The 26,550-nt window shown below is 39.4% G+C and overlaps 1 protein-coding gene across 11 annotated transcripts in view; it reads left to right on the top strand.

Moving 5' to 3' along the window:
- The window catches only part of ADAM22 (ADAM metallopeptidase domain 22), a 128,528-nt gene that overhangs the window by 89,661 nt on the left and 12,317 nt on the right, over positions 1 to 26,550 (top strand). For 2 of the 11 annotated variants that reach the window (XM_071805158.1, XM_065831145.2), the window contains exons 15-30: positions 1,673 to 1,772; positions 5,446 to 5,517; positions 6,026 to 6,118; positions 8,242 to 8,322; positions 8,565 to 8,615; positions 8,901 to 8,964; positions 9,483 to 9,588; positions 10,654 to 10,770; positions 11,468 to 11,636; positions 12,612 to 12,720; positions 13,674 to 13,764; positions 15,025 to 15,042; positions 17,879 to 17,986; positions 20,968 to 21,068; positions 21,645 to 21,711; positions 24,766 to 24,876. In XM_071805158.1, the coding sequence (XP_071661259.1) occupies positions 1,673 to 1,772; positions 5,446 to 5,517; positions 6,026 to 6,118; positions 8,242 to 8,322; positions 8,565 to 8,615; positions 8,901 to 8,964; positions 9,483 to 9,588; positions 10,654 to 10,770; positions 11,468 to 11,636; positions 12,612 to 12,720; positions 13,674 to 13,764; positions 15,025 to 15,042; positions 17,879 to 17,986; positions 20,968 to 21,068; positions 21,645 to 21,711; positions 24,766 to 24,876 (1,458 nt within the window). Of the gene's footprint in view, positions 1 to 1,672; positions 1,773 to 5,445; positions 5,518 to 6,025; positions 6,119 to 8,241; positions 8,323 to 8,564; positions 8,616 to 8,900; positions 8,965 to 9,482; positions 9,589 to 10,653; positions 10,771 to 11,467; positions 11,637 to 12,611; positions 12,721 to 13,673; positions 13,765 to 15,024; positions 15,043 to 17,878; positions 18,074 to 20,967; positions 21,069 to 21,644; positions 21,712 to 24,765; positions 24,877 to 26,550 lie in introns of all 11 variants that reach the window. The other 9 variants (XM_071805156.1, XM_071805155.1, XM_071805160.1 and 6 more) reach the window with 5 other exon arrangements.

Raw genomic sequence — 26,550 nt, 5'->3', positions numbered from 1 at the left:
TCTGTGAATGATTTTTCAGAAAGTAAGGTGTTAGCTGTCCAACACATGCAGAAAAGACACTCTCAGAGAAATGTGAGAATAAGTGAGTTAATGAGAGGACATGTGAGGATTTTTGGTGACCGCTGGTTTAACTCACAAAGCACAGGGCTCAGCAGCCAGGCCAGGTTGCTGCAAGGAACCAGAAGCATGTTTAGCTTAATTTCTCTTGCAAGTGTGCTGTTGATTTGTGGGAACAGACAATGACACATTTTAATTCTTGAAATCCTATTATCAAATTTCTTACGTATGTCTCCTTTTCAGTGTTTCTGTTGGAATCTTTCACCTATATCTATCATTTGTTATCCCCTAGTTTGTAAGATAAAGTTAGAAAAGCTGCTCCTGTTGGAGGTTGAATATGCTTATATCCACATGTAATGTGACTGGAGAGATTTTATCTAAGGACTAGTGAATCAACACATTTTTGCTGCTAGATGAAATTTGAAGCTTTTTAACAAGCGCATCGAGACCTTAATTCTTCATCTTACAGGCTTGTCTTTTGTCATGTGTATGAATTAAATGGTAGTCTAGTTTTAGATACAGACAGTACTTTAAATGTTTAAATTAGTTTCAAACTGACCTGCAAATTTTCACAATGACTTTGTTCAAAACAATTTTGAACAAAAAATTATATTTAATTCAAAGCTCTTTGGAAGTGTGAATGTGTGCCTTTTTCACTTTGTCTACCTAAAAACATAATAGGTATGATTTTTCTGATTTTTAGTATGTTAAAAAGCCCATCTGAGAAAAATTCTTGATTCTTGAAAAAGTGATTCCTTATCTAATGGTCTTTAAATTCTTTATCTGAAGTCTAAACCTTTCAAATAATTAGGTATACAAAAAAGCTTGTATTTATCTAGCTTATTGATGAAGATTGATGAATAGCACATTCTCTGCTAATATTTTTTATCCAGTGATGAGCTAATACAGGTAAACCCTTGAGACTTGAAGCATAAGTACTTTTATGGCTAAGGACCTAAATATAAAGATCACTTAAGTTACTTTGGGAAAAAATATTTCCCTGTGGAAAGGATCTGTGGAAGGTTTCTCTGCATCCCTTTGTTTTTGGGTGGTGTGCTGTGCCTCAGGTGGGCACTCTGTACTCAAATGAAATTCATTCAGGGGGACACATGAGAGAAGGAAGCTGAAATATTAACTGATGTTTGTTAGAAGCACGTTTTAAAATGGCATAATTCTATGATATAAAATTTCTGTGAGCCAGGAGAGTGATTTCATGTACGAGGGAAATGAACAATGAGAAATCTTTATCTCCCGTTGTGTGTGCAGGAAGAAATAAAAGTATTTCTGAGATCAGGCCCATTAAAGGAACAGGGAATGTTTGTGAGAACTACACACTGTGTAATAAGATTTATGGTATTTTGCATGAAATAACTTAAAGAAATGTTATAGACCACTCGCATTCCATGAGCTCTGTGTAATTGTTGAAATTCTTTGTTATTTACTGAAATTATTTACAAATTGGTGTTACAAGCAGATAGTCACTCTGATTCCGAGCAGTGTGTTTTTGTACTTTTCCTGAAATATAACATTATATTTCACCTCTTATTTAAAAAAGAAGTAAATATAGTATAAAAAGCACTATAGAAAGTAATCCTGCTATCTGTTTTCTGTGCAGGTATTATCTTCCAAGCAAGTTCTCCAAGTGTGATATTGAAGAGTATCATGAATTTTTAAACAATGGAGGCGGAGCCTGCCTTTTCAATAAACCAACCAAAGTAAGCATTACCTTATTATTGAGTGTTATTTCTATTCTTTTTCTAATTTAGATAAAACCAAGAAAAATGAAAATTATAATGTTGGGGGAAAAAACCCCACACCTATAACTTTGTTATTTCTGGTTCTCTGTAAGTTTTCTGGTCACATGTATGTCAATGTAGCTGATTTTAGTTCATAGGAAATTATATTTAAATAGATTTGTAATGTATGGTTTCATGTCCTACAGAGTTCCAATAGACTTTGATCTAGAACCATCCCTCATGCAATTTGTTCTGAATATTCTAAATATAGTATGTTGCTGAATTTATTTGCTGAGGTTTCAAGTGTCTTGGTGAACTTTTGCACAGCTTGAATTCCAGTTTGTTTTGAACTGATGTCTGTTGGTACAAATCTCTGGAAGTTGTTCCTTTTATTTCACATCTGTCCCAAAATGAAGACACAGCTCCCAGAGCCTCTGCAGGCGATGCACGGCCATGCAGCCCTTTGGCTTTGCAGGTACCAGCGGTTACCTGGGGTTGTGGAATTCTCCCTGGTGGAGAAAGCAGAGTTTTTACAGTGACTTTCAGAACAGAGTTTGAAAACTGGAACTAGTTTTTCTAATGCTGGAAGAGACAGATCAAGGGCGAAAGGCCCAAGGAGTAGGGGACAGTCACTGGGAGATCCCATTGCTGCTGGGTGCCCATCACGCTCCTCATTGCCCAGGTGCTGCCCACAAGGTCTCCATCACGATCACCAGGGTCTGTCATCTCCTGAACTGCGTGTCCTAGGGGAGAAATGTCTGGTGAGAAGTGCTCAGATCATGTTAGCCCTGTGTCAGCTCCTTCCAGGCCAGCACATGAGGCTGGGCACAGCCCTGCCTTCTGTTGGGTAGTCCCCCATTTGGGGAAGGTTGGTGAATTTCTGCTGGCCCCGGTCCTCTGTGCCCCTGTACCTCATCTCATTAGCAGAGTCCCCTGAAGGCTTCGGGGCGGGAGAGCTGCAAAGGTATTGGGACCCACTTGAATTACTGGCCCATACACTCCAAATTTTCCTCTAAAGAACAAAATGAGGACAAGTGGGAATATGTCTTGAGATAGTATTCCTTTTTTCTTTGCTTGTCTTGTCTCAGTTTTGGCCTGCTAAACAGGTATATTCACATGCAGGAAGATTAAGAGATGCAAATAAAGATTTGAAGATATGAAATGATGTACTGAGAAATTTGAGGGAAATAAATACAAAACTGGACTAAAGAAACTCCAGCCAAGATGCAGGTGCTTCTATAATGGAGGATTTGCAGCAGGGTTTCAGAATATTCCTGCTCCACTTATTGAAGCATGTTTTAAAGTGTAAAGTAATCAGTACAATGATCTTGACTCGTTTCTATCTGTAATTAATGTTCTACTCTATTTAGTGTCTGTCTTTCAACAAGCAGAGGAAAGAGGCTAAGGCAGAAAGACAGTCAGTCTAATGTGGAAAAAAGAGTTGATCGCTGAGATGGTCACAGATGTAAAAGGAAAAAATCAATCCTGTAGTGATGCACATTCCTCCTGGAGTGGCTGAGAAGAAGTGCATCTTCTGACAGCCACAGAATTTCAATTAATATTAGAGAGAGGTAGACAAGGCAGCAAATCTGGATAAGCTGTCTGCTTATCTCTCAAAGGTCTCCTTTCATGAAAGAACGTATCACTAATTTCCCATCCTTTAAAATGCACTTGCGTTTTAGAAGTCTGCTTTTTCTCCATCTCATTAAAGGTGGAGAGAAACATTGGTGGTTTTATTTCTTTGCTGAGTGGATTCTTTCTGTAGTGTAATGTGTCTTACTTGGGTTTGTTTTAGCAATTAAGTTCATTTACATATCTGTCACTTGGAAAAAAAAAAACAACCAAACAACAGTTACTCTCATCCCAGTTTAGATTTGCAGCATGTACAATTTTTTCTAATGGCATATGGAAATGTGAAAGTCAGATGTGGAAGCCAAGGTTACTTATACTGTGGTATGTATTGTTGTTTGGGTTGGTTTAAAGTTATTGTCAGTGGATGTCTGCCTAATTCACAAGGCTGTCAAAGACCTGTTTCCTAGCAAGGGTGATGAAACACAAACTTGATTTTGCTTTTCAAGAAGTATGAGATAAAGGAAAACTGATGTGACCAGGTGCAGTGTTCAACAGCACTCCACTGTAAGATCAGCTGTGATCTGGAAAATTAAATCAGTGATTGGTGGAGTAAATTGGGCACACGCCCTTTTCAAATTAATGGATGAATTATATCACTTTTTGGGAAAAGTTATCCAATTTGCTTTTCATGTTTTTTCTTCCATTTCATGCTGTCCCTATGTACTGCAGCAGATTGGCCAGTTGTTTCAGGGCAGGACACACTGTTATTTCCATCTACTTGTCTGTATTGAGCAGCACACCTAGAGATACTGAAGAAGTTAAGATGTCTGTAAAAATACATAGGAAACAAGCAGTTTTAACAACTCTTTAATCATTCTAAAAGATAATTGCTTGCTTACATTTAATGTAACATTCTACATATGCATTTAATGCTGCAGTCAAATTTCCATGTCAATAGGAGTATCTAATAATAGCACATCAGTCTTGTGCCACAAGCCTGGGGCTGGTTTGTGGCACAGTGAAGTATGCTGGGTGATGCTCCATCCTGTGGCATACTGACAGAAAGGCAGCAGCCAGACTGAGACACATTCTACACCACGAGAAATGTATTTGTGCAGATGGCTCATAAGCAGAGTGGTTTCTGGAATGATCCCAGTTTAACTGGAGAACTCGGAGGACAATCTGCAAGATTTTATTCTTGGTGACACACTTAAATGCCTTCTCATTTATGTAATAAAAGCTACCATTATGTTTTCTTATGCCCAAAGGAAAAAAAAAAAAAGAATTACCTTTAGAAATTTTATGAAACAGGAAACAATGAAACTGCAAAGAACAGAGTATGTCGCTAAAAGAGAGCATAGCATGGGGTCCTATGTAAAAAATGGTGACCGAATCTTGCCCCTAGGAAAGAATTCTGTGAAATATACAGATGTAGACATTTTAAGTTACAGTTTAGTGTGGGGGCTGAAGGGAAAGGCAGGAAGCCTCACCAGCTATACTTTCTCATCTGCCTGTGACACATGCTTATGGAAAACGTTGGCAGTTCCCAACTGTGGTAGAGAAAAAAGAAAAAGCGTTTGACTACAACGAAAACTGACAAAGAAACCCAGCCTCTCCCCTCTCCCTGCATTTCTGAGCCACATGCTCACAAAGGACAAAATTTTTAATGGCTATTCCTTCTGAAGGTATAGTGCAGGCCTCAACCTGTGACACAGTTTTCATCCCCTGAATCTAGAAAAGCAGCAATTGCAACTCCTGTGACAATAATGAAACTTTTTTCATTTATTGTCACACCTTTTGCTTTTGATTGTGGATTCTGCTCAAACTGAGTCTGCTGCAAAAGTGGCACTCACGCACAGAAGACACTATGTGACTTGGCAATATTTCTGAATTAGTTCACAGTATTATCAGTTCTCTCTGCATTTATTTGTGTTTCTAGTCTGCTTCTTCCTGAGTTGTAGGTACTGGCTTTTGGTTAATGTCTTTGCACTGCTAGCTAAAAAAAAAGTTGTACAGAGTAAATATGACAATGATTACATGAGGAGAGACATGCCCTTTGATTTCTGATTTTGTCCTGCAGCTTCTGGATCCTCCAGAATGTGGCAATGGCTTTGTGGAAGATGGAGAAGAGTGTGACTGTGGGACGATAGCAGTAAGTGCAATGTACTTTAAGATAGCAGCTAAATTCTCTAGGACATGGTGCTGCCCATCACTGCTGTTAACAAGAAGTGGAGGAAGACAGGCGATGTTAACGTCCTTTGGCAAAGGATTAATAATTTCTTATTTTTTTCCATCATGTTTTCTCAATATCAGCCAGCTTTTTTATCACCACATAGATTTGGAAGAATAATAGTAATAGCTATCCATTCAGAATCAGACCTTAAAAGATGTAAAAGAAAGTATCTTCCTAGATGGGAACATGTCTCTGGTCAGTGTTAAAATGTCACTATTTAATGATTGGCACTGTAAAGTTAGAAAAATTATTTTCTGCTGCAAACAGCAGCTTCATGCCCCACAGTGCATGCCTTTTTCTGCCTTCAGGTGCCTAAAAGCTGGTTAAAAATCTGTTCAGATAACCTGCTAACATGAGAAGTAATAAGAGAGCTTGGAGCTCATCTGCTTTTCCCATGTATTCTGTTATAAGTGTGTGTGTTCCTCAGGAGTGTGCCAGCGAAGGAGGAGAGTGCTGCAACACCTGCACGCTGACGGCAGGATCCCAGTGCAGCAACGGGCTGTGCTGTCGCAAGTGCCGGGTAAGGGTGGTGACCTTTACTGCAGCACCCTGGTGCTAACGCATCCAGGTGCTACAGGCAGACCTTGTGATTCCTTTTCTAATAGCTTACCTTTAAAAACTGGCTGAAAACTGGTTTGTCTGGGTGGATTCTGTCTTTTAGGCTTGGCGTCTTGGGGCAGGGACTGTGATCAAATGCAGAGGTGAATTAAAGCCTTCCAGTTTCAGATAAGTTTTAATAAGGTTGGAGTTCCACGAGGTTTCATTAGACGTCCTACTTTAAACACACACATCCTTACCTGTGCACCCTTCCCAATGCCTTATGTGTTGCTCTGGATTTGCCCCATGAGACGGAATGGGAACATCATACCACAGAGCACCTGAGAGGAGGATATAGTAAAAAAAAAAACAAATAGATTGTTCAGAAGTGTTTATTTAAGACACCTGACTTCCTGACTTCAGTTTCCGTTAGATCTGCTTGTGTCTCCTTATGTTTGAACTGACTGAAATCCCACTGAGTAGAGGGAATCAATCGAGCCCTATGTAAACTATAAGGTGTTCTTCATAATACATCAGTAAACAGTAAAAGGAGGTTTAGCCAGATCTTGACTGTAAGAGAGACCAGCTAAATATGACTTCAAATAGTTGTTTATGCTCATTTAGTAATGATAGTGATAATTATTATTAATGTTATTAAAACTGTGGTGTACTATCTGTGATATTTTTATCTTTGTCTGTGGGCATTTGAAGGTTTAATTTCCTTGGAAGGAACATCACTAATAACTGTGAACAATATTCTTGACTTTGTGCTCATCTTAATGTTAAAAAAAGAAAAAGCACAGACTATGCTGGAACAGATCACATTTCCATAAGCACAGTATTTTTTTTAATGTAATATAAAAAAACCCAGCACATTGCCAATGTGGGTGAATTTTGTTCAAGTTTCCAAGTCACATAGGCATCATACTAAAGACTCAGAAAAAAAAATAAGCTTCTTTGTATCTACGTTATTTTTGCAAATGAGAAAAGAATTTACATACAGAGTGATGAGGGTGAGCCAGTGAAGAGAAAGGGAAAATTTTGCAAAACATTTGTCCCTAGCAGGTGTTAATTAGAACAACAGAAATTTGGGGTTACCTTCCCCTGTAATATCCTTCCTGAAAGCAGGAGTGAAGGAGGGATTTCTAGGAAGACATGGTGCCTGGACATCCCAGCACCCTGTAGTGTCTCTGACAACACCACTCTCCACATTTTTCCAGAGACTGGTAGGAAAAAGATGAGCTGAAGGCTGAGAAGTACCAGAGTCTTGCTCTTCCACCAGTGTATGGCTGTTCATATCAGAGTTAGCAGGTGTGCCCAAAAAAGTATGTGAGCATGCAGATCCAGAAAGAAAGTCACAGAGCTGCAGAGTGAGCTGGTTATTGCAGGCTTAAGAAAGCTTTCAGGGAAAATCAGGAGTCTGTATGATGTCCATGGCCAGACACACTAATAATTGCCACTGATGGAATGTCTTCCTGCTTTTACAGGTCTTGAGACTTGGCATAGAAATCTTTAACTAAAATACCTATGTCAGGTCACTGGTACATTTTTCATTGTTAAATATCTGGTTACTTAGAAGATGGCATCAAACTGTACAGAATTCAGTACATTTTTTAATACTTTCTGTTCTACAACAGTGATGGGGCATTATAATAACCATAGTGTTTATACCTAGAGTTTTGCAGCATTCTTCATTTCTACAGAGAACAACAGGATCCCTCTCCCTGTTTTATAAAGAGTAAAATAGTCACAAGAAGGCACAATGACCTGGTCAAGATAATGCTGCAAGCCACTGCAGTTTTGGTTTGATAAACCCCAGGGGTCCTGTGTCCTGGGGGAGCACTTATCTTGCTGAGCCCTGCACTCGGTGCACCTGGCAGGGGGTGCTGGAGAGAGCGGCACTACTTGCACCGGTAAATGGCCGGTGGCTGCAGTGGTGCAACATCTGCACCAGGTAGAGTCTTCCTGCTTCTTTCAGCATACGAGTATTTCCCATTTTTTATTTTAGTTCAAACTCTAAGGAATCATTGCATTTAAGGTGAGATAGTGAGAAACCAAGACACTAATTTTCTGTCCTTTTTTTTTTTTGTTTGTTTGTTTTTCCAGTTTGAACCTAAAGGAGTTTTGTGCCGAGAAGCAGTGAATGATTGTGATATCGCAGAGAACTGCACAGGAAATTCCAGTCAGGTGATTTTTATATCTTCAAGAGATGAAAAAGCTCCACCTGTAGTCTAAGCCCCACCTGTAGTCTCTCCATCACTATGAATGTTACTGTTTTGTACAGTAAGGTGTATAAAAATTATACTGAACCTGCTGATACTGAAAAAAAAAGTATGATACTGAAATAATTTTCCATATGACATTTGTTGTATGCTTTGCTTTCATGCTTATCTGATCTATGATGTATTAGTTATTTTCTCTTTCTATAGTGTTCTCCCAATATTCATAAAATGGATGGATATTCGTGTGATAACAAGCAGGTAATTAGTACTTCAATTTGTTTTACGTTCTTTCTGCTTTTATAGATTGCTTTTTATAGATTTTGATTAAAGGTCTTTGGAAGTCAACTGAGACCATTCTGCTAACATTCCTGAGTTTTGGGTCTCAGTTATATTTTGGAGATGAGCATTTAAATGAACAGGAAGTAGAATGACATATTAGTTGCCTCAATAAAACTCATGTGATAAATCTGTATATTAAACAAATACATATTTTGGAAAATCAAGTTATTTGAAACTTTTTCTGTATCTTTTCTTTCTTTCCAGGGTATTTGTTTTGGAGGAAGATGTAAAACCAGGGACCGACAGTGTAAATATATCTGGGGTGAAAGTGAGTGATTGTTTTTGTTTCTAAGTTGATTGTCATTCATGTGGCTTTAAAGATTATCCTAGCTGAGAAAAATTATGGAAGAGACATACTTCAAACCATTAAAACCAGCTAGGTCTGTATGTCCCTCCCCCTCTTCCCTCCTCATTTTGTCTTTCCGTCCTTTTCCAACTCTTTTTCTAGTGTTGGTTAACTTACTGGTGATGATTCTGAAGTCTTAGGTTTACCTTCTCATTAATAAGACTGTAGGAAGCCTATACTCGTACTTATTCATTTATTTCAGTGGCTTCTGGACATTTTGGACTAATAAACCTTGTCCAGTCTGGATGGAATCATAAAACAGTCCTGTGGTGCCAACATAAATCTTTCAATTGAGAAAACTCTGCGGAGTTTCACAGACCATTGGTACTGCATTTCAAAGATTGGGGAGCTCTGCTTGCTTTGAGTGTGCACCTTCATTTCCAAGGACCTGGCTTTTTGTAGTCTTCATCAACTTAGAAGAGATTTGTTTCTGTTTTTAGAAGTGACAGCTGCTGACAGGTACTGCTATGAGAAGCTGAATATTGAAGGGACTGAGAAGGGAAACTGTGGAAGAGACAAGGACTCTTGGATACAGTGCAATAAGCAGTAAGTTGATCTATTTAGAAAACAACTGGTGTGACATTTTTATCCTTGATCTAGTTCTTTAGCTGGCATGAAGAGGCTCAAAAAGCCTCTGTACAGAACACACTTCAGGCCTTCTTCTGTGGACCTTAGTGCAGGAAATTCTGGAGGGAGATGATCTCTGACAAGAGAGCACCATCTGAGCTTTGGGAGCACTTGGACCAAAAGTAGTCCACGGACTCTTGGTGAGGCTTAGCAGTGCAGAGGAGAGCAGCCTGGGGTTTTTCGTCTCAGTGTGGCATTCACCCTTTAAGCTGTGCCATTGCATTGCTAAGTTGGGTTCAGTTTTCATCATATTGTAGCCCTCCACATATTTTCCTGCAAGTTGCTGCCTAAACCATTGTTTCACATTCTGTATTTATGCAGTTGATTATTTCTCTCTATTTCTGAACCTTTCTCAAACCACACTCTGGTTTTTCAGATGAATTCTCCATTCTGTCAATGCCATTTGAATTCTTGTCCTGCCTACAAGCGAACTAATGTCCTTTCCTACTTTTTTGTGCAGATTTGATAACCTTACTTTTGTTCCATTACAAACTCAGGAGTAAAAAATATTCAGTAATATGGGAGTGGCCAGACAGTGCACGAGTTTCCACACACAAGTTGTAAAGTCCCTTCAACAGCTGAATTAAACTAGGAGTCTCTAGTTCTCTTACATATATGTCATATGAGAGTTTGCTTAAAGCCGGTAAATACTGCTTCTGCTGTAGGGCCAGTTACTGTATCTTAATAGGATATTAAATCAATTTGATGTGGTTTGTTCTTGACAGCTCCCTGCTTGCTATTACTCAGAACATTTTGATAATACATCTTAAAAAAAGCCACTTTTCCCAGTCTAAGCTCCAAGGAGAATAATTTTCTTGGGAAACAGGACATTATTTATGGGAGTTACTGTCCGTGGGAGAAAAGCAAAGAATAACAAACGTGTTACAAAGCAAGTGAGGAGAACTGCTTTTTTTTTCCATTGGCCATTTTGCTTGATTTTTTGTTTTTTTTTCCAGTGAGTATCTGTTTATTCTCTCAATGCAGGGATGTGCTTTGTGGATACCTTCTGTGCTCCAATATATCCAGTGTGCCAAGACTTGGAGAACTTGATGGTGAAATCACATCATCAATCTTGCAGTTTGGAAAGGTCTACAATTGCAGGTAACTGGAAATCTTTAAAACAAAACAGAGATGATCAGTATCCATCTTGCATGGAAAAGCAGCTTTCTCATTCCTAAGCGGAGAATGACTGTTACCATTACAATTTTCTTCTTATTAACACATAACAGTTATTCTAGCTCAACTTTCATTAAGCTTCAGGAACTTGGCTGCATGTGGAGATTACAGCTGTTTTGCAGTCCCCTGCGTGTAGTAGTTACCTTTGCCTGTAGAGACATAATGCTTTTCTCTGGCCTTGTGATTTTACATATTTTGATGTTTGTGAAGTACTTAATGTACTCAAAATACTTGGACATATGCCTGCACTGCCAAGGCTAATTAGCAGCTTAATACATTACCATACGTGATCTGAATCCCAGTTATAGACCTGTTGTGTTCTCATAGCCTCACACAACTGGCAGATAAAACAAAGTCCTACAGAAGTAAACTCAATGTTTTATCCAAGCTAGCTCTTACCCAGGACAAATGGTATTTGTTTTCGCCATTACATTTGTTTGGCGTACATATACTGTGTTCTGTTTTATTTCACGTTAGGGCCAGTGACATAAATAAGCCAATGCTCGATCTGGGCGTCATATAACGCAGACAGAAATGAAGGCAGCAGCCCAGAGCCCAGTTTCTCAAGCAGTCCCATCTAATCGTAACACATGTCTCCAGGGTCCTCTTGGTTGTCTTGCAGTGGTGGCCACGTGAAGCTCGATGAGGAGACTGACCTGGGCTATGTGGAGAACGGGACACCATGTGGGCCGAACATGGTGTGTCTTGAGCATCGCTGCCTCCCCATCGAGGCCTTCAACTTCAGCACCTGCCCAGGCACCACAGGCAGCCAGATTTGTTCAGGACACGGTGTATGTTCTTTTTCTGTTTAATCCTTTTTTGCTGAGTATCTGGCATTGTGTAGTGTACTAGCTAGACCTTTCAGGAAGCCAGCAGCATGACTCTAGAAGTCTTTATACTGGAGAAGTATTTGAAAAGGAATGGGGTAGGAGGCATATAAATAAACATAAGGCATCTTAAACAATGAGTCACAGTAAGTATGCATTAGTTTGCAAAAATTTTATCAATCAATTCTTCTGCTGTCACTTCTGCTAACTTGATTGATGTTTCCTCAGGCAATGTACTGGAAAATATAAAGGTTTAAGAACTGAGAAACTTGAGTTTCTGTGCTTCTAAATGCTCTTTTAAATTCCGTCTGTATTATGTCATGAGCCAAGAATGTTCATAAAGGTTTTGGATTTTGTTGGCTGTTAGTTACTTTGCTCAGGAGGACAATCAGCTGGCTCTTGGGTAGTGGCAGCATCTCTGCTTGGTTCACAGCCTGTGGCTTTTATGTGGCACTGGCGAGTCCCTTTGTCCCCCACACAGTTTGAAACAGTATCCAGGTCCCTACAGCTGAAGTGAGATCAAAGGAGTTGTTCTCTCATAATGTCTTTTGTCTTCTACACTGCATTAAGGCTCCCTTCTTTATCTGTAATTAACCACTTAATCATGTTAAAAAAAAAAAAAGAAATCATTGCGGTTCAGTCTCCCAAAACATTTATAAATGGCTCTATCAAATATACATTACATTAAATATATTAATGTACTTAATATATATTTATATATACATATATATTTACATATATTTTTATATAAGGTATAATAATACATTTAATACATCTATATCTAATACATAAATTAACATTGGGGTATATTAAAAATGTTTTGCAAAATTTTGCAGGCAGACAAAATCAGTCCTATATGACTGTACCTATACTGTCAGTATTAACTATGGGAACAGATTAATTTTATTACTTTATTCTGCGCTACACTTTTGGTTGCAGGTTTGTAGCAATGAAATAAAGTGTGTCTGTGACCGATTCTGGGGAGGAGACGATTGCAGTTCTCGCATCAAAGATGACGTGTTTTTTGATAAAGATGCCATCAATAAAGGTATGTTGTTATAATTTTTACCAATAACTGGAAAAGCTCAGATTTGAGGAAGGCTCATTAAGCAAAAGTAGATCTCCTACTCTTTCAGTGAGCATTCAACATGATGCAGCATTAGGAGCCTCATTTTCTTCTCTTCCTCCCACAGCAGAAGCACTTAGTGTCTGTGAACAAGGTCACAGACCTGGGGCTGGATGTGAGCAGTGCCACTCACAAGCATTTAGTGCACCTCTCAAGACTGATACCAGTGTGTCCAGTTGTACCTTGCTTGCCCCAGTCATCTGGGTGGCCTTATTAAATATATTGATAGATTAGGACAAGCAAGAAGTTACTGGGACTTTTCACATCTAGATGGAATAGTGTTACTTACATGGCTGGTTTTTATTTGTAGAGTTGACTTTTTATTACATGGCACAGAAATTTTAGGCTTTTACATTTTTTGAGTGAAAGTTTTCATTCATCTTTAGGCTTGTGTAAAAGAGAAAGATACTGTGGAAAAATGAGGGTGTGAATGTTTTTCATTGTAGGTCCTTGTGGAGGGACAGTTTTACCATATTCAGAATGTCTCTTTGGTTAGTTTCTTCAGCTGTGGCAGGGATTTGAGCAAAAACAAACAAAAAAGTCACTTTTATTCCAGTGTAAGCATATATTTGCCAGCCGTGTTAAAAGGGTGTAAGCTACAGTAGTTTAATAGGAATAGCATTATTTTGGCAAACCTGGCACAACTTTCCCATGTAGCAAGAGTTCAGTTAATGGAAACAGACATGGAGGTCAAAGCTTGATTTACAAATGATCTTGTTATGTCCATGCTATACTTCAAGATTATATCACTGGTTATGATTAATCAGCCTAGGGAAAGTTGTTCAGGCAGGTTTTTGAAAGACAGTACATTTACTGGTTTTTTGATATTTTTCTCCTAAAACCCTGTATATTTTTCCCCTTTCTTTTGTTTCCAGGTGTTGTTAGCACAAATATAATAATAGGGGCTATTGCTGGCACCATTTTAGTGTTGGCTCTCGTTTTAGGAATAACTGGTTGGGGTTACAAGTAAGTAAATTGTGTTCTTCTTAATACCGTTAAGATATGTTTATTTCATCTGATAGCTGATTATGTTATGACAAGAACAATTAAAACGTAATGTTAAAAAATCTCAGTTGGGTTACATTTATACATTTTTATAGTATTGGCATTTTTCAAATAGTTCTTACATGTGTGTGTGGTTTAGGAGAGCTTGATCCAGGTTTGAAATCTATTTCTTAGTTATTTCTTTTCTCTTTTTGTAGACTATCAGATTATTATTTTACTATATCTGACAAAGGCAATACAATAATAGAGTATGATTCAATTATATCCTAATGATGAAGTAAATTTAGCAAGATTAATAAAGTGTTTAACCATAGGCTTCCTTAAACAGATATTTATATTCAGTGACCTTAACCTGTTATTAAATCAGGCATGTTTTTTGGTAAGAGAAGTCAATCTGTAATTTGCAAATAAGGTGCAAATTCTATCCTGGTGTAGAGCTGTTAGTGTTCCTCTCACTAAGAGGCAAAATAGATTATTTTAACCTTTTTTTCTCTTTTTGTGAATTTCTTCTAAAAAACAGAGGGGTTGAGTTTTTTTGCATGTATTAAAAAAGATTCAAGGTACTTACTTTGTCACTTGTGTTTGGCTGAGGCTGGCTCTTGAAGTCCTTCCTCCACAGGGCCTGGGTGTGCTTGGAGGGCAGGACAGGTTCAGACGTGGGCAGTGCTATAGCTGGGACACAGGTTTGGCATAACAAACACGCACATCCCCTGCTCGTTTGTCAGACTGAGGGCAGCTCAAAAATACATAAGGAAATAAGCACTTGGAAAAAAAAAATGAAGATTAGGACAATAAAAACGTGGCTTATGCTGTCATGGTATATCACTCTCAGCTTCTGGCAGTTATTTGAAAATCTAGACTTCTATTTTGAGTATAACTCCAAGAGTTAAGGGCTCATTTTGAGATTACATCCAGCCAGTGGGATGAGTTTTTGGAGGTGGAGGGCAAAAGTGCAGCTTTCACTGGCAGGCTTCACAGTGAATAGACTTAAACTGATCATGAACTGCACCTGAACTCAGCACTGACTTTAGCTGTCAACATTAATGTATTTTCCTTGTTTATTCTGATTTAGTATATTTATGTTTATTTCAGAAGCATTTTCTATGGAAATATTTTGAGCAAAATTTTCATTCTGCATACACTACGTTTCTCTTATTGACCATATATGCCTGCATACTGATAACTCATTCTTCTTTCTTTCTCTTCTCTTTGTATGGAAAGGAACTACAGAAGACAGAGGTATGTGATAAAAGTAATAGAATATATATTATAAAGTCCTGGAAATAGTTTTTCTTCTCTCTTGCTCATTTACATGCTATAAAGAAAATAAAGTGATGAATGATGATATTTTAAAGAATATTTCCTTGAATAGATGAATTTGATATTTTTTTCTATAAAGGCATCGCTTGAAATCTTGATTTCACTGGACTCAGTAGCAAATATAGTGTTTACTTCAGAGACAGACTATTCAGGAAAACAGGAGAATATTTCCAATAAGACAGACTGAAAATATACTATTGGAGATGAAAGTGTTCTTGGGAGGCTGAGAACTGAATAATTAATATTAACATGATGTTCAGGAACCTTTTGAGACAAATTCATTTCTGGAGCTTCTTTGCAGTTAAAAATACAATGCATTTAAATTGCTGTGCAAATGAAGAGCTCATTTCTTCCCTCCACCCTGTTCGATTGATCTGTAGCTAGAGCACAATCCTGTCTTCAGCACAGGGCTGAGCTTTCACCCCTTCATTATTATGGCCAAAATCTGAACAGTTCCTTGCGACTCAGGTGTGGCTCCTGGAAGACCACCTCCCTGCATCAGTCCCTGGCAGACCAGTCTTCTGGAAAGGAGTTGACTCCTTCATCTCCCAGTTCCCTCCAGATATGAGAGTTTCTCAGATTCTCCTGTTTTCTGACTGTATCACCACCTCCTGGTCCAAGCTGCTGCTTTGTTTGTTGCTGGTACCTATTGTGCCTGTCCTCCGCTTCCCCTGACTGTGTAAGTGCTTTCTCTGCCAGGCTTAGAATACTGGTAAAAAGCAGGAAAGCTCCGCCAAGTGCTGTTTGGGTAGTACAAGGTCAGATAGGTGGCAGGAATGGTAACATGGAAAATGCAAAGCTATTGAAGTTGAGCCTTATGGAGAGGGTAGAAAATGTCACCCAACGCAATCAAGGCAGAGTTTGAGGGTTTGGAGCTGCTCAGTGGCATGTGATGTATCAAGAAGCACTGACTAATAGGCCATTGAGTCACTCTACTATGGATGTTTCAGTGTTGGGTGAGGACAGAGCAGCCAGAACTTCAAAATACAGAAGGAGACCGCCCCATACATGTTTTTGTTAGAATATTAATCAATCCAATGTTATCAAATCTCCAGAAACTGGTATATGGACAGAGAGCTGTGAATATGCGGTCAGTCTTCGGCTGTGTCTGTGGGCATGGACAGAGTGGAAACCAGCATAAGCTGAGGCTTTTGAAGGTGACAGAGATACTTAGTAACTATTAATATATCTCCTTCATGCAGAAAATGAAATTATGTACATTGACTTCTAAATAGAATAATTTTGGTTATGTACAAGGAGCGTTCCATAAGTCGAAAAAACAGACATCCACCAGAGTTTCCAGTGTATTTTTTTTTTTTTTAAATTCTTTACAATTAGTCCTTGAATAATGATGAAAACAAGCCATTGAGGTATTTTGAGCATTACATAAGGAATGATATTTGGTAGTACTAAGCAACTGAAGTGAGTAGATTGAAAATAATCAAAAAAGCAAATTAGCAAGGATTCTGCCAGCTGGGATAGTGTGGCTTAAAGGGCACAGTTACATGGGGGGAGTAATTTCTGATGGGGTGGTGAGAGCACAGTTTGCTGGAGGAACTCTGAGGAGCAGAGCTGCCCATACTGAGTCAACTCTGAACACACTGATGAACCCGCCCAGGAATGGGACAAGAACCAAGACTCAAAAGGTGTTAGAAGAAATAATGTGGAAGTACTACATTGCACTAATGATTTATGCGCCATATAATTCTATATTTTAAATACTTCAGGAGCATTAGTAATTCAGATCTGAAATGAAGAGAGTCCAGCTGAGGTCTGTAGTTGGACACAATTTGAATGTGAATCAGCCTTCTGATAGATGTGCATCTTAATGAGGCAGACTAAAGCAAAAAGGCCTTGGAAAGTGGAAGGCTGAATAGATAACCAAGCTGCTGGTATTACGATATAGGCAACTTTCAGAGTAAGTACTTGTACTAGAGAGGATTTTGCAACTTGGAACTGTGACTGGAATATTTGCACAGCAGTTTTTCTGCTGGCAATGAACTCACCATCTGTAAAAAAGGTGCATAATTTGATTAGGACTTTCTACTGCATAGATAGTGTCATGCACCAAACCTGAGCTTACAGTGATGGAAAAGGATGTGTGTGTCATTCTTTTTATGTGTCTTGGCAGACTGAGTCTGTTGTGGTAATTGTGAGAAGCTGAGAACCTCTGACGCTGGTGTGAGGTCCCCTGCACAAGAGAACAGTAAATATACTGGAGGGTATTTTCATCCTGAGGTCTAAACAACTCAACAGGTTGCTATTCTTGGATTCAGTAATGATCACAGAAATTAAGTGGAAAGCATCTATCTCAGAAGGAAAAAAACATTCACTTTCCTGAACCCCTTTTTGATGCAGGTGGCATTCAGCTCAGGCTGCGGTATTTGTACTGCACCTGGGGATGCTTTTCACAACCAGAGTGATGAACCATTTGAAACATCTGAACTTGGTTTCCAATGTCTCAAGAACCACAGACTATTCACTTTGAAAACTATGATCAGAGTTTATCAGCAAAATGTTTCTTGTTTTCCCATACCAAAACCACATAATCCACTTTTCTGCATATACCAGAAGTACATGGGAGTTTTCTCTCAGATGGTTGAATTATGTATTAATAGGTTTATTGTGTGTGGTTAACAGTTTCCTCATGGATCGGTAGCCTCACCTCTTTCTTTTAAACTAATTTTTGTGCATGTTTGTGTGCATGCTGGTGCCTGTCATGTTTTCTGACTCTACGATGTTTATTATACTTTAGACAAATACCCCAGGGAGATTATGTAAAAAAGCCTGGAGAGGCCGACTCTTTTTATAGCGACATGCCTCCTGGAGTCAGCACAAACTCTGCATCTAGTTCTAAGAAGAGGTCTGCTTTTCTGTCGCATTTTCAGATTTCTACCTGTTCCATCACCCATTATTCCATTAGTCAGAACATTTCATTGTTTTGCAGCAGGTTTGATTCTTTCTTCTTTCTTTGTGGAATGTTTGAAATAGCATCCTTTATCCTTTGATTACTGATTGAAATATCACATGCTATGAGCTGCTAATTATTACAAGTCGGCTGGAATAAACAAGTTTTCCATTGTAAACTGATTTTCAGTTAATCAAATTTTCATCATCTCCTGCTTGAGAATTGTTTTCAAGTAGACAGTAATAATGAAATTGTTGGCTCAAAAAAACCCCAAACAAACACCAAAAAAAGCCCCACAACACAAAACAAACCAAACCAAAAAAAAACCCACAGTTTTTTAGATCATGGTCATGTAATCAAAGAAAAGGAAAACTGTCTTGCTTCAATAATGTTTATAAAGTGTTCAATATAGATGCTATTTTATATCTCTGTTTGTCAGTGTCGTTAATTCACTGAGTTGACCTAAACTTCTGGATAATATTCTTGCTGTCTCACGTTAAAGATGATGGTGCTTGCATTTTTTTCCGCTTACTAGGCTAATACTAAATGCTCATTAAGTGTTATCTTAGAAAATGAACTACGAAAACTTTCTGTAGTTTTGTGCTTACTATTATGAGTAACGGAGGAGAGCATTAGATTTTGCCCTTGATCAGATTTCATGAATTCCATTATTATTCTAGTTACTTAAGAAAAAACAAGAACATTTTTAAATGGAATATTAATTGAAAAACATCGAGAGTCATTTGTTAATTGCTTAGGTCATTAGGTTGTGATGCTCACCATCCCTCTGCAGTTTGAGATCCTGTAATTATGAAAATCTCCAGCTAGCACATTAAAACAATTTACAAGCACCGTGTCATAGGAAGGATAGACAATCCTGAACTGCTTCATAAGAAAACTGCAATTCTCAATTCTTGTCTTGCTGAGAAGTCTATAATAACTGTGCAGTTGATGAAGCCATTTTCTTTGTTATTATTTCAAAGAAAGTAAAGAGAAATGTATGGAAGGGGATACATTTGCAGTGACATTTGCTGTTTGGGTGTAGCAGCTTGATCCTAAAGGCAACTTCCTTCAGTCTGTTCTAATGAATATCTTATTAGGAAAACTGTAATAGTGATTGATTAAGGATTTAGAATTTTTAAAATCAGCTTTTTAATGTGTGAGTGGATACATTATTTTTTTCAGGGAGCAAGCATTAATCTTAAATGATGCACTGTTTGTGTTGGAGAATCTTTTCTCATTTGGATAAAATTTTGAAAAATAGTGGGAAAGCAAGTTTTTGTAGCTTTGTGTAAGCAGTTTCAAATACCAGTTAAGAAAAAAATTATTTTTAAATGAATGTAATTTAACGTGTTTCTTCTTTCATTCAGTATCTGTGTTTATTTTCATACTTCATTTCTTTCACATCTCTGTTAATTGTTTGTTCCAAAAAGCTAATGGTTTCTAAGGTCTGTCTGTACTAGAGAGTTTTGTTGTTCCCCACCACCAGTTCAGGTATGTTGTGCCTCTTTCAAGTCTGGAGAAGTCTGACAAAAATTCCGTGAACATTGTGCTGACATAGTCCTTCTGTTTGAATGCCCAGAGTGCTATTTCCTACCTTCCAAGCTGGTTTTGATTTGCTCTGTGTGCAGATAGGGATGGCATCTCTTGGGACATGTCAGGGTGACTGGACCATTAGCTGCCTGGGCTTCTCTGTGCTGAAAAACACCATGAAGTGTTAGTTTTTATTCAGAGGATGTTCAAGGAGTAAGATGTGACTTTATGATAACTCTCGCTATTAAAAAATAGCAAACACCAAAACCAATATATAGCAAGACATTTCTGAACCTGAAAATAGACCTTTAGGAGGAGAAAATGATTAAAAAAATCTGTCAGTGGATCTGTTGGTTCTCAGACCTTTCATGCTGTAATTAAGTTTGAATTAATGAAACTGTGGACTTACTTCAGCATGGCTGTCATTAGCTTGGTCTTCTGGAAACTGAAGAGCATCTCTCAGATGACTGCCCTCCAAGGAAAGCCGAGACTGAAAAATGCAATATCCAGACATAGCAACTACACAAATAGTTCCTCTAAGTAAAACTTTTTTCTAATAAATAAGGCATCTAGTCTGACCAGTTTTCGACTTCCTCTTGTTTTCTTCTCTTTTGGAAATAATTGGAGATCTCATGGCAAACAGCTGAGCAGCAGCTCTAGTTCAACAGGAGGGAGCCTGTTGCAAAACCCCATGTGTTGGACATCACCATGCATAGTCTGGTTCTTAGGGGGAGTACAAGAGGAAATAAAAACTTGAGTTTGCACCAGGCATCTAGATATAAAGACTGTTTCGGCTTTGAGTTTAGCATTAGAAATATATACTGCAGTGACTGGCTGACAAAATAAAAAAAAAATTAAAAATTGGCAAAAGTGAGGCAGAGTTACCCCTCCACTGCAGCTACCAGCTGTGGGTGGGAGGATGCTTGTCACAGGCCCCGGGCCCTTGAGGCTGGTGGCAGTGGGGTGAGGGAAGCAGCCCTGGCTTCCCTGCAGCAGCATGAGGAGGGAGTGGGCAGCCTGCAGGCGGGGTGTGCTTGACTGTGAGATTAAAAAACCTCAAGATGAGCACAGTTGGAAGAGCATCTTGCAGCTAAGAACTGGGGCAGAGTTGCAAATTCAGAGAAAATCTGGTGTGCACTGGTGTTTGTGTTTTCCACAGCAGACATGTGAGAAAGCAGTACTGGAGCCTGGCTCTTGAACGTGGGCACACCAGACCGCTGCAGGGACAGCTCTGAGGTGTAACTGGGGTTTAACCCCAAATCCTGGATGCTCTGCTAGTGCAGACAGACCTTAGGTGGTGTTATGTCACTGGCCTCGGGAATGTGACTCTCTGAACCACTGAGCTAATGCTGACGTGAGACAATACCCTTAACAATAACCACATCTGAGTCCTCCTATTCCAGGTCAAATGGATTATCTCATTCCTGGAGTGAAAGGATCCCAGACACAAAACATATTTCAGACATTTGTGAAAATGGGAGGCCTAGAAGTAATTCTTGGCAAGGTAAGTGGGAACCTCTGTGCTGGCCACAGTGGAAACCAACCTCTGGGCCATTGCTGTGCTGCTGAAAGTTTAGCCTATCATAGGACAGCAGAGTGGCTACTTAAAATAGTGTTAATTGTCATTAACCTGGAAGGGGTATTTAGCAGCACCTACGCAAGTACCTTTTTTTGCACAATGCTTTGTCACATAGAAATGGCATTTAATTTCTCCCATTCCTGCAGTGTGAGCTAACATGAAAAATAAGTCTGTTCACTCATGCCAGCTTCTGTTGTTTTATAATATAAGGCAGTGTTTAGTGTTTTTCTTGAAATGTAGCAATTTTCTCAAATGAAAGCTGAAATGAAGGAGTTTCTGCTCTGCACAGTTGCAGCAAAAAGTAGAGCAAGATCACCAAAATGTCAAGTTTAGCTGATCTGGTGTAAATCAAGAGGGACCGACCTGTGACTTTTAAATGGTTAGAGCTAATGAGGCAACGACTCTTTTGCTAGGATGCAAAATGAATATACAGTTTGGCATGGGACACAGGTGAGTTTCAAGTTGTTTTACCTTCTGTCTTTATCCTTTGATTTCTTTCAGGTAATATAGGAGGAAACAGAAAGAAAGTCAGAGGCAAAAGATTTAGGCCACGGTCTAATTCAACTGAGTAAGTCTGAACTTATAAAAGCAAAGCCAAAAAGAAAAATGTTCATAATTGTGTTTTGTAGATGGAGATTAAGAATACTGAAAAGTAGATAGCTGCATTTTTGCTCTGTGGCTCATTCTGATTGCTGACTGATAATCTGGTAAATGGTTTGGCTGATGTATTTCAACCTTTTTTATGTATTCTTTAAAATTAACTATCAATTCTCTTTTTTATGTAGGCTTCCTCACAGTCGTTTCCATAGCAATTCCCAATGATGGTGGCAGCCTGCACCATCACTGCAGGCTTTTGTCTACAGTAAACTGCCATTGCTGAGTGTATCCTGGTTCAATACTGAATTTCTGATAACCCAGTTCCTACCCTTCTCTTTGCCTTGGGTTGGGCCATTGCAGAGTTAGAGATTTGTTATCTCTGCATACCTGCATGGAGGTTTTAGGAAGGGTTTGAGAGTACCCTGAAGTTTATTGTTGTAAGCCTGAAACAACCATTTTTGAGTAAGCCCTGCAATAAATGGGTAATGAGAGTCCTTAACAAGCAACTGATCCCCAGACCTTTCCAGTATGGCTTAGAGTTGTTTTTTTTATTGATGTATTGGCTACAGTTACTGAAGAGCTCATATGCAGTGCTCCCCATAGGGGAAGAGCCTTCTTACGTTCTTAAGCCTGCTAGTTCAGACTCCTTTTGTGAATGGTGAATGGCTGGAAACATAATCTCTGACCTGTCAAGCACTGGCCTGCTCTTACATCACTTAGGGCACATGGGAATGGCCCCTTCTTTGACCATGGTGACAATGACAGTGCCTTTCCCCCATATCATTAGTACTAACTTTGCACCTCTATGGGCAAATGGGCTTGATACCAACCCTGCTGGAAACTAATAATGCTAACTCCTCTCTGGGCCCTGCTTTCTTCGGTTTGGGGATTTTGAGTTTGTTCTGAAAGTTTTCTTCCACCTGCAGTGCACTGTCTTGAGGTGAGTAGGCTCAGAAAGGTTCATAAAGAAGACCTTTTGTTACAAGTTGCAGAAATAATAGCTTGATGCACATTGCAATTATTGCACGGTCAAAATGGCAACACGGAATCAGAAAGCCCTACATCCCTTGGAGGAGTTAATCTGTCAAGTGCCCCTGTACTCTTGGTATTTATGCTGATAAACACTGAAATGTTATTTTACTCATTTTCTTTTGTCCTTGCATGAGACAGTTTGATAAAAGCAAAATTAGTCTGACCAGTCTTCCAAGAATACAAATGAGATTGCACATTCGTCTTTAGAAACTTGTCCTGTGCTTACTTTCATTTTCCAATTATATTTCTTGAACAGAATTTGTTAAAAAAAAAAGATTAAATTAATTATACCATTATTCTATCATTCAGCAAAGGTGTACACTGGGCCTGAATTGGTCCATAAAGAACGAAACCAGATCAGCTGTCTTTAGCGTAGAGTGAATGTAACTGGATGGGAAGAGTGTTATTTTCAGTAAAAAGAACCCCAAACAACACAACAATGGGCATATTTTTTCCTCTGTGCCACTCAGCTGATTTATTATGCATTTGCTCTGAGAACTTTGGAGCACTAAATAAGTGGGTAGACAGTGTGAGCTGGAAATATTTTTTCTCTTTTAAAGGTGCCCCTGAATTTCCACCTAATTCTCTGCTTCCCTTCTTGCTGCTTGTGATGGTCTCTCTTGCCAGCAGCAGCTGTAGTGCTGGAGGGAACGCTTGCACTTCCCCAGGGCTGTGCAGCACCTGGTGGGGATGAAGCACAGCGTGTGTGTTCCTGGGAGAGGCCTGCCCAGCAGGAAAATGCTCCGTCTCCTGATGGGATCTATCCTGGACTGCACAGGACCGCATGGCTTGTCCGAGTCTCCTTGGCAAGCCTGTCACCCCTTGGAGAGACAGCTCCCACTGAATGACCCACGTGCTGTGCCAATTTGGTGGGGAATGGAGAGAATTGCTGAGGACAGACAGTGGCTCTGGTTAGAGATAACTGCCTTTGTGAGCAGAGAAAATGGACTGAAAATGGTCTACCTGTGGCCAGCATTTACTCATTTAGGAAAGCAAAAAACAATGCCAGATGATTTGAGCATGCCTCAGAATGCACAGAGGCTTTTCCCAGACAAACTTACCTTCTTACCTTCTCTGGGAAATACAGAATATTAAAATCTGTTCTGAAACCTGTGTGGCCCCGGGGATTCCAATGAAGGGTCTTTATTGAGATTGAAAAAAAGGGGTAACACTGTTGGTCTCTGGTTAGTAGTAGAGACAGTGCAGTTAATCACTAGAAAAGTGGGTTCATTTGTGCCATACCTTGTGCATTTTTTTTTTAAGCAGGTGTGCACTAATACAGTTGTCTACAAAAGTATTTGACCTATGTATGAGTCTACAGTATCTGCACGTACTATGCACAAGTTCTTTTTGTAAACAGCAATGGACCAGATAGAGACTTGTGCTGTTAATCATTTAAGCAAAATTTCTTAAGCACTGAGCATGGTTTGAGCTCTGCAGCCCTCACGAGCAGCACTGACAGGAGGGTTGTAAGCACATTGGGCAGTTCCTGAAAAACATACTGCTCATGCCTTTGTGCTACCCCTTGTACCTAACAGATACATGAACAAGGCTTCTGCTGAGGATGTAGCTCTGTGGAGACTGCTAAAGCTCTTTTGAGATCTCTTTCATTGTTTCTAGATGTTTTAAGACAAAATTTATGTTCTTTACTGAAGGCAGATGGTTCAGTTCACACAGAAGGAATGCCAACAGGCCAAATGTTTCTGCAGCTTTTTCAGAAACAGACTTGATGAAATGGCCTGATAAAACAAGTTTTCTATTAAAATCAATTGCAGTTATCCAGGAATGTTAATGAGACTTTTCTGAATAAGCCGATAGTTTAATTGGGAGCTTGTGTTAAAACAAGTCCCAGGAAACATGTGTTTTGCCAAATAACCATTCTGACCTTTGTTAATTTGCACTGCTTTTCCTGTAAGTGTTTGTCTTCCTCGTTGTTATAACTGATACGAACATCTTTGGCTTAGACTTTCTATTATATATTGTCTTTTTGCAGCAGGGTAACCCATGCATCTGAGCCTGGGCTTTCTCTCGCCCAGGAAGTCCCGGCCCAAGGCATAAGCCCAGGGGGTTCTGACCACCCCCAAACAGGGAGTCGGGATAACAGGTCAGTCTCACCTGCCCCTGCATTCTGGGCTGCCATTTTATCCCGTGAAAAGTCCCTTCCCTCAGTATACAATAGTTTCACTGTGGCAAAGCACTGTGACTGCTTGGAGGTGCTCCTGCTGATGCAGTGCTAGCTAACCTTCCTCCTCGCCACACCGAGGAGTCTGAGTACTCTTGAGCCCAGGTCTTTTGCCTTGTTGCATGCTGCGCTACAAGCCAAATCGAGCTGTTGGTCTCGCTGTAGGCTTACGTGTAAGGACACCTGTGTTTTAAAGAGGAATTTCTCACTCAAAGAAAATGCGGATTCTGGCCGTTGCTATTGAACATGTGGCCAGGAAGATCAGCCTGACAGCTTTCTAATGGTAACACATAGGGGTCTGCAGTAACTCAAGTTCAGCCTTTCTGTAGCAGATGAATTGAGGTGATGAACAACAGTCTGTAATACAACCAGACCCAGGAAACGCTGCAACACGGTTGTACGACAACTGCATGCCTGATACCACATAACACTTTGTTTTCTAATACAGGAAGCCAGATTGGGAGTGTTTCATGGTTACCAGAAGACCATTTCAAATGAAAAAAAGCAAGTCAAAAATACTACAGTGAGTACAAGAAAATGTGTACTCGCACTGCAATTAAATCTGAAGCAGAAGTTTGTTGGTTCCTGGTGGTGCAGGTGTCAGCCTGTTGCTTCACTTGCAGTTGATCTCTTGCTGCACTACCACTTTTGATATTTTCTTTCTTTAAGAACCCAAGCTGGAAAGCATAAAGCACTCCTAATTCCTGATAAATAAGCGAGCTGAAGAAGCTACTTAGAAGCACCTGTGGCTGAGGGCGAGTATTTTCTGAGAGCTGTGGCTGTGCTTGCGCGGGGTGGGGAGGAGAAGTTCCAGAGCAAAAAAGGAGCAAAAGAAGTTGAAAACGTGTTGCTGCTTTTGTCATCAACAGGGTTTGAAATGTGGTGGGGGTTCAACAACATGATCCGGCCCAATCTCTACTCATGAGCAATCCCTTGCAAGGCCTGTTCCCATGTGTGAGGTGGTTGGAGTCACTTATTTATAAGGGTGATGAGAACTGGCCCAGAAATATCGAAAATAACTGAAAGAAGAATTTCCTTTTCCTTTTTTCCGTGGTTATGATTTGTTTCCTATTTCAGAATGTGCTAGTCTCTGTTATATAAAGGTGGTGATCACAAGTAATTGCTAATCTGTTGCCATTGTATAACAAGAACAGACTTTAAATTGGACCAGACTCCTGTTTCTACATTGCCCTTAAAAAAAAAAAGACAGAAGGGGGAAATGTGCTAATCTTGTTATTTGGGGCTAAGAGAAACCAGTTACAAAAAAAAAAAAATTCTTCCCTGATAATATTACTGTCAGATAATTAAATGCCATGTGTATTGCATAGTTTTCATCTAATTAATGTAAGTATGCAGCTCAGACTTTTTCCTGAAAGGTGTGGTTTTGGTATCAAGATTGCTCTGTAAAATGCAAGATAACTCTGCAGCCTACCTTCATTAAACCTTCTTGTGATCCTACCAAATTAAATGATCATTGAAAAAATCAGAGAGCTATTGCACATAAGTGTAAAAATTGCCACTGTAGTGGCAAAGAGTTCAAGCCCTGAGGCTGAAATTCATTCCTGGAGAAAGGGCCAAGCCCAAGATTCTGTGCTT

The sequence above is a fragment of the Patagioenas fasciata genome, chromosome 2, assembly GCF_037038585.1.
Source record: "Patagioenas fasciata isolate bPatFas1 chromosome 2, bPatFas1.hap1, whole genome shotgun sequence".
NCBI lineage: Eukaryota > Metazoa > Chordata > Aves > Columbiformes > Columbidae > Patagioenas > Patagioenas fasciata.
The sequence above is the reverse complement of the archived record's forward strand: the minus strand, read 5'-3'. Positions and strand labels throughout refer to the sequence as shown.